The sequence below is a fragment of the Egretta garzetta genome, unplaced genomic scaffold (assembly GCF_000687185.1).
Source record: "Egretta garzetta isolate BGI_Z169 unplaced genomic scaffold, ASM68718v1 scaffold43, whole genome shotgun sequence".
Lineage (NCBI taxonomy): Eukaryota > Metazoa > Chordata > Aves > Pelecaniformes > Ardeidae > Egretta > Egretta garzetta.
Window position 1 is genome coordinate 1,055,009 of NW_009259047.1, and position 8,392 is coordinate 1,063,400.

The following is an 8,392-nucleotide window of genomic DNA, read 5'->3' on the forward strand; positions in this document are numbered from 1 at the left end:
ACTTTGTTCAAACTTGTGTAGCAAAAATTACTGTCAATTCGTTCTATTTTTTATTTTATTTTACATATCCTTTTGCATTGTTTCAATATCAACACGTCCCTTATGTTTTTGTAAAACACACAGAGTTGAAATTACAATAGTACAGACAACTACTATACATGCAGCTATTATTGCCACTATTACCATACTGTTAGCAGCATCATTATTACCGTCATAATTTAAAGGCACAGATGCTTTTGGGGGAATGACCCATGTGGCTTGTGCTATATTAGACACCTCTGAAATCAAGTTGGTGTCATCAACAGCCCGTATAGCGAAGTAGAGTATGGTGCTATTTTGTATTACGAAATTTTCTGGTTTAATTCTAAATAATTCTTCCCTACCAGCCTCCTTAGGTATGAGATTAGAAGAATTCACAGAAGTAGCATGATCAAAGTGATTTCTTAGGTCCATAAGATTTCCACTGCTTTTTATTATGTAGTGATCAGCTAGGGAAAAAAAAGAATGCATGTTAACAACAAAATAATACAGAAGTTTCAATATCCCTGCTTGTGGTGACAGTATAGGACTTCTAGAGCCATTTTGTAAAAAAATGTGCTGATGATTCCTGTTTTACTACTGACTGTTGCTCAGCATGGAGGGTTGGCAAGTTTGCTTTTAAACTTTACTTTACAGTGTCCAAGGTCTATTGCTGCAGAGTCTGGGAACTCCTCCTTTTCATTGGCCTTAAAAATACTGTTTCACCAACACTCAGCTTCATGCAGAAGTGTTGGTGAAAAACTGTTTCACCAACACTCAGCAAAATGTAGCTGAATGGGAAACTGTGCTGCCCAAATAGAAACATAAGGTGAAATGGCAATTAAAATACATGTATGGATAGCAGGGGCGGCCTTGCATCTCATCTGTATTCTCTCTCTTGGCGTGAGGCTTTGATAGCACAAACTGTGAAAGACACAAAATTATTCTCCCATTTGTAATCAAAGAATTGGTAGTTATATTGCTAGAAATGTGTTTGATTAACTTTGGGGGGTTCTGCTCTTTCTCTTTCAAGTCTGTAGCTTTTCAAGACTTTCCCCTCTTCTCCTTCTCTTCCTCTTACAAATATCTTTTACTTTTTAGATAGTATTGTGCATGATATGCCTAGCTCCAAACCAGTGCAGGACTTGCTATCTTAAACTGTAATGCAATAACTGACCACTTTTAACTATAAAAGTTTTTAGACATACAGTTGCTAAATAGCAATAAAAGAAGTCAAGATTATTTTTTTATTATTTCAGGGTTTTTTCAGATTTTTATCTGAAACTGTAATCTGAATAACTGTAGATTGTATATTTTAACATACGCTCTCTGGCTTATGCAAGGAAATGCTTGTACATTTCATCTGGAATTAGGTCTCATTTTTCTGTACAACAACCTTAAATGAGTATTTTGGATAGAATGTTACTGTATCTCTGCAGTCCATTTACATCTTTGTAAATAGACTAAAGCTTTGTACTGTCCATGTTGGCTGATTTTTTTTTTTTAATTATGCACAGACATGAATTAAGACTTTTTTGCTAAAGTCTCTGGTGGCTGTATTATAATGTATTATAATATTCTTTATTTCCTTTGTTTATAATATTCCTTGGTTTACTTGGTTTGGTTTTTTTAACATGAAAAATCAAGGAGAACTAAAACAGGTATCATGCAACAGCGTAACATTCTGCCTGGTTACATTTTCAGGTGGGAAAGATGTAACCCTCATCCTTGAGTGGTGGTCCTCAGGATGTGTCCTTTCAGATACAAATATCAACATCATGTCACAAAAATGTAGTGTCTGACTCACCTTTTCCATTGTCAAAGTCACCTCCTGGAGCTGTCCAAGACAAGACTATTGTTTTGTTTTCTACACGAGCATGAAGGTCTGTAACTTTACAGGGTGGATAAGTAGGAGCAGAATCTCCTCCTGTATTCACTACAAGAGAACTTTTTGAAATTCTTCTGAAACTTCCCAGCTTGACTTGGATTTCTTCATCTGCAAATTTAGGTCTTGGTGCATTCAGATAAATTTTACCTGTTTAAAACATTTTTCAACTTTCATCATGACAGAATTCTGAATTGCATTTTCTTTTAATTTTAATATCTTTTTTATCTCTTCTCATCCTGTAAGTTATCTCTAGCATCTTCAAATTTAGTGGAAAGTTAGTGAAGTAAAGACAGAAAATAAGGTGATCTCAGGATTCTCAGCATAAAATTTAGGAAACCCAAAAAGCAGACAAAGTCTGAAATGCATAAAAATTGGAAATGATGCCAGTATAGCAAGTTGCAGGTGTTGGCGAGCCATGGCTGCCATAAAGTAGTTCTATCCATCTCCTCACCTATTGCAGGCCTTAAGAGAGTTTCAGTTATATAGGCCATACTTTGTGAGGTTTTTAGACAATTTTTATGCTGATTTTTCTAAATTTCACAATGTATAAGTGTGAGAATATTAAATTGCAACAACTAATTTTTTTCAGTATTAAGATGAAAAAGTACTAAAAAAATCAAGAAATTTCAAAAGCTAAGTTTTCTAGCAGTATTGGTTTGTATACTATGTTGTATGCTGAATTTTTTTACCCCAAATTCCTATTTTAAAGTCTCAAAAAGAATGATAGATTGGAAATTCCTGTTGTGAGATGCTGAAATACAGATTCTGAGCAATATTTATCCTTCTCATAGCTGTAAGAGAAAGTAAGGTTTAGAATAAAGACAACATTTTGTGCTATTCCCATACACAGGAAACAGTAGTTGGAGCTGGTTTGTTTTGTCTGGGCTTTTTTTTGTAGCGAAAATGATAGATGGAACATCTTTTAAGATCAAGTGCAATTTTTGTGAATCTAAATGATCCCATTTGCTAAACCTTTACACCCCCCCTTCACACAAATCATGCAAAGAATTGTCTGTTTCATAAATGCTCTTTACCATTTTCTCTGTAGCCTGCTATATACAAGGCTCGATTTTGCCTGAAGCCAAGTCTGGTGGTTGTATTTCTCCCATGGGCATTCACTGTTAGACTGTATCTTCCACTGCCTTGTAAAGAAGTGAAGTACCTTGAGTAGACTCCATCACCCTTCATCGTGTCAGCACCTCGGTATAGAATTATTGAGAATTAATATCTCAAACAAAATACCTGCTCATAAACAGGGTTATTGTTGCTATTCATATGTAAACATAAAACCTGAACATTACTATGCAGAAAACTTGGCAGTGTTTTTGTAACGTGGGCTTCTTCAAAAACAGGAGTAGTCCCACTAACCTGCGTTTCATATGTATTTTGTTAAGAAGAACCATTTTGCATTAACACCTTTAACTAGGTTGATCTCTTGTTACTGTATGGAACCGCCAACTTAATACTTACTTGCCATCTACTATGTAAAGCACCTTTAAATTAGAAAAATGTCATAATTTAACCTTTGGCCAGGAATTCATCAAGACCAGATTCCTTCTCTTTAAGTGAACTTGTGTGGTTATACCTGACGGCTGCAGGAGATGATCTGCCAGTGGCATCCAAGCTAACTATTCTGAAGCTTGGCAGCAATGTTAAAACAACCTCACGGGTTCAGAAAATAGAAGATGTTTAAGAAACACATTGAAATCTTACTATATTTTTAAGTACAGCAATGTGAAAGCAAGGACAAAATGAGGAGGCACTGCTGACTACTACCAAACTCATAAAGCTACAGGTCTACAGCAGTGCTGAGAGAAAAGGAAGAGGAGAGAGGAAAAAAAAAATGAGGGATTCTGAATGCCAGGAATTTCTTGCTATTGCTCTAAGAAAGAGTATTCTTGAAAAGAAGAATAACGCACTTACTTAGCATACAAAAGAGAGAAAGCTAGCGTTTGCTGAGCTAATGTTAAGACTGTAGTCCAGCTTCATAGAAAATGAGATGGACTAACAAAACAGCTAGTTTTCTTTTTACCTTGCCTCTTGAGGGCAGGCGATTACATGAAGTACACTTTCAGAAAGTAGGTATGAGCAATGTACCCTCTACCATACACAGTTCTTCTGCTTTCACCCTCAAAACAGCACAGGAAAGAAAACGGAACAATTTTTCAGGTAAAGACCCATGTCTTTTGTTTTCCTCACCAAGAAAATCTTTGTAGCTTACTTCCATCCTAAAGCAGTAGGGTTCTCTGCCTCCTGTTTTATTCTTCTCTTGATTTAGGGAATAGCCATGACTCAGTCCTTAGTGATAAATCTGAGGGGAATTTACAGGCTTGGGTTCCAAAATGTGTAACTGCAAAGGTTTTTACTATGTATATGGAGCCTTACCTGCGCCATTATCGAGAAGTTCAACAGTTACTGCTGCAGCACCATCCTTCTCTATGGTGGCTATCACAGTTACACCAAGAACAGGCAAAAACCCTTGGCTAACCTCTGCATAAATAACAACTGGATTAAATATTGTATTTTCCCTGTTCATGAGAGCTGCAGTGCTTAGAGGAGGAACATCAGAATGTGCTGGTCGAGAGGCAGCCATTACTGATATAGCTTGAGCTGCTGTATGAACATTTTTAATACAAAACTGCCAATCGCCCACCTGCAAATAAAATACAAAAATGTAAAAAACTAGTGAAAAAGCTTCATGTTCTAACAAGGGCCATTGTCTCCTTCATGTAATTACAAATTAATTAAAGAAAAGATGTATGCTAGTCTATAGGAAATGTTAATTCAGAAAATAATAGAAAATGTTCAGTCTTTACCTCTGCAGTGCCACTTATACTGAGTCTAGCTGTGTTTAGGTTTGAATTATCAATTGTAAAGTCTGAGTTTCCATATTCTTTTCCTTTGGGGTCCCTCAGGAAAAAAAATGGCTGAGATAAACTCCATGCAATGCTGAAGAAAGTGTCATTTCCCACAGTTTCATCAACAGGCACAGTAGTATTCATCCATTCAGAATGCTGAACAAATAGCTCTTTGCTTTCAAGCTGTTGTTAGAGAAATAAAATTTGTCTTATTGTTATTCAGTAAAGAAGCATTTAACATATTTTCAGAGTGATTCCTCATCCATTGCACAATATTGTATCCATTCGTTGCTGACTTAAAATGGATTAGTCTTGGAGGAGAGAGCTGAAAAGCATTTATGCTTTTGGGAAACTAGCATGAAAAAAGGTCTCTGCTTACTTATTTTTAACTCAGAGTTATACAGAGAAGACGGTAGACTAGTTATGCTGTCTCTACCTACAGGAAAATTAAGAGCCATTTGGCACAACGATTTAATGAAGAAAACTAATAAAATCCCAGATTTGCTTTGTGAAATGGCTGCTTGCATAGTAACATTGATTTTAAGTGTAAAATTATGGTAAACAGAGTAAGTTACAGTAAGTGCAAGTCCTTCATTTCTGTATCTAAACTGTTTATCTACTTATCTAAAGCATTGTGCTAGTAAGCTGTATTTACACTGCAGTTTGTCTGTCTCAAAATCCTGGAAGACTGAGAAAGACAATGTTTCCACATATGGTTGTAGGGCTTATAGGTAATGAGAGAGACAGAAATAACAACAGAACAGAGGAGAATATATAGGAAAAAGAAGTAAACGATATTTCTTTTATTAAAATAAAATAATTTTGTGTAATTTCCTTACTCCTATTTTATGAACGATAAAGTCTGCAATTAGAAAATAGCCTGTCATAAACTTATTTTTTTTCCCTGCAGACGTGGGAAAGAAGAGTCAATTAATATAGCAATACAGCAACTCAGAAAATCCCAGATCTGCTTTTAAATCTATATTGACTGCTGTTTATAATCTCGCTATCTTTGCCAGTGGTATATTTTGGATAAAACATAGGACTGGATCTGTGTTAAAATATTAACAAAGTGAGGAATCAGTTGCTAAATTCTAACTGACAATTGTCCTAGGTGAAAAGTCTAAGTTTATACATTAAAATGATACATATGGCTTGGGAGAGAAGCTGTATTTTAATTGTATCTTTGTTACTGAAGTTAGACTGTTAAAATGCTCTAAAAGATGTTTCATATAAGAGTGAACTAAACATCCTGGGGGATTTCTGCTTGCTTTTTTCTCTCAAAGTCTCTTGGACTTTGACAATTATGACAAACAATTTTCTTAGTTTTGTGAAATGAAGAATACAAATTATGTAAATTATATTTTTATTTCATTGCAGTGAAAAGTAGATCACTAAAAAATGTACTTGCTCCTATTTCCAAATTGAGCTACTGAAAATTATGATCATTAATGTCTAAATTCATCCAATTACTGATCAACTAAATGCATAGGAGGAAAAAGAAGTGTTGAAATTCAGACCTGAATAGGTTGTTCAGAAGTATCTCCGCTTCCTGATGTAATTGCACTGAATGCCTCAATTAACTTACTGGGGACAGCTCCATCTACAGCATAAAAGTGTGAGCCTCCTGAAAGACAAGAACAAAAGAATTAGAAATACTATTTTTTACTCTAAAATTGCTAAAATGTATGTGACTTCTGGAACTGAATGTTCTACTGAGGCAGCCAATTTGTTACAAAAATCAGAAAAGAAATGTATCTTTTTATTAATGCGTTAATGCATGTGTCATAGTAAATTCTGGCTTGTGTGATCAACTCATTTTATCTCTCATTGGCAAATTTTGCAGAAAAATTGCTCTCAGCAATGTATCATCAAGTGCAACATTTTTAGACTTTTCCTAGTACTTTTGGAGTCACATATTATCCCTTCAGTGAAATTCTGCTCTGAAAATACCTCTCTAAAAAAGACACCGTGGCATTCCATGGTTTTTGACTCTTAAAATCCAGATCATCTTTATTTCCAAATGTGAAATTTAGTTTCATGCATACTGAGTTCAGGCAGCTCTTGTCCATTGGAGGTTCTCATACTCAGTGCAGGTCTGTTAACGAATTCCTTGTGCGTACGGCTTCATATCGCTCCACTGAAGCATCTGCACTTCACTCACTTGTTGCAATTCTCTCTCAAACTAGGATCATACATGCTGGCCATAAACTGAGCCATCACTGTGCTCCTAATGCAGGAGTCACTGGAATCCCAGAGTGGGGGAGAGGCTGCTGTGCAGCGCTGAGCCCTGGGGAGCCCCCTCAGGGTGCGCAGAGGCTGCCCGCAGCCCCTCCTGACCACCTAATGCTGCTCAGCTCCATCTCTCATGTACAGGCTGACAGGAGGTGTGCAGGTTTCATCAGTGTATGGCTCTGCCCCATGAGACAGCATGTGGAGTCATATGAACTGGAGGAGGTGTCAGTTCAGAGATCTATGCAGTATTTTTGGAAAATTGATTTTCATTTCTACGCAAGAAGGCCTGCTGGTTGAAGACCAGCATGACAAGAGGAAATGGCCTCAAGTTGCACCAGGAGAGGTTTAGGTTGGGTGTTAGGAAAAATTTCTTCACCAAAAGGATTGCCAAGTATTGGAACCAGCTGCCCAGGGAAGTGGTTGAGTCCCCATCCCTGGAGGTATTTAAAAGCCGTGTAGCTGTGGTGCTTAGGGACATGGTTTAGTGGTGGGATGGCAGTGTTAGGTTAATGGTTGGACTTGATGATCTTAAAGGTCTTTTCCAACCTAAATGATCCTATGATTCTAAGACTACAAGCTGAAGGACCATCTGGGTTCTTTCTGGCTCACAAATCATTCTTAATAAATACTCCGCAAGTGGAACTGAAACAACAAATTCTGTCTTGAAATACAGGCCAGAACAGAATTGAACTCTGGACTCTCCCATAGTCACATTGATCTAATGATGTTGAAGAGTGCATAAGGGCATTCCACATTATTTAAATTGCTAAAGCAAATGGATTGTAGTCTGAAAATGCACAGCATGTGCACCTTTCAAATAAGAGTATTTATTCACCGTACTTTTTTGGAGTCAGCTTGCTTTCTAGATCTACACAAGGAGTTTTCATTCTTCCATAGCATTTGCAGGTGCTGTAGCATGAAGCAGCACCCCTATGGGTAGTTTTTAAAAGGTTGTTTTCAAAGTAATTATGGAGCTTCATCTCAGCTGACAGCTACGCTTGCTAATGACAAGGGTAGTCGCTGTGTTTGCGATTTCCTAGCCAGTGCACTTCAGCCACAGCAGTTTGAGAAAATTATTATTCTTTATGTAATAAAACATGGTTATAAGTTAAACATAGAGAAAGTTCTAGTCATTGCATGTAATGCCAGGAATAAATTCTAGACATTTCTTTTTACGTTATATAGTAATATAATAACTAAATCTTTTTAGTAATAGGGTATTGTCACATTACTGTATTTTTTAAATCAAGACAGCTCTTAAAGGAAATCTATGAATCTAAAGAGATCTGCTTGTTTGTATTAAAAAAGCCTGTCATGAAAATCAAATGTCTTTAAAATTAAATTTGTTTTAAATTTCTTAAATTTCTTTTTTCCAGGCTGATGAATTGCCATG

The 8,392-nt window shown here is 36.4% G+C and overlaps 1 protein-coding gene across 1 annotated transcript in view; it reads right to left on the reverse strand.

Moving 5' to 3' along the window:
* Nucleotides 1-60: 60 nt before the first annotated feature.
* LOC104122916 (calcium-activated chloride channel regulator 1) overlaps nucleotides 61-8,392 on the reverse strand; it is a 21,635-nt gene continuing 13,303 nt past the window's right edge. Inside the window, exons 11-16 of the mRNA XM_009635105.2 lie at nucleotides 6,285-6,391; nucleotides 4,723-4,947; nucleotides 4,292-4,559; nucleotides 2,941-3,105; nucleotides 1,826-2,053; nucleotides 61-488 (exon numbers count right to left, since the gene is read on the reverse strand). Coding sequence (XP_009633400.2) covers nucleotides 61-488; nucleotides 1,826-2,053; nucleotides 2,941-3,105; nucleotides 4,292-4,559; nucleotides 4,723-4,947; nucleotides 6,285-6,391 — 1,421 coding nt within the window. The remainder of the gene's footprint in view (nucleotides 489-1,825; nucleotides 2,054-2,940; nucleotides 3,106-4,291; nucleotides 4,560-4,722; nucleotides 4,948-6,284; nucleotides 6,392-8,392) is intronic.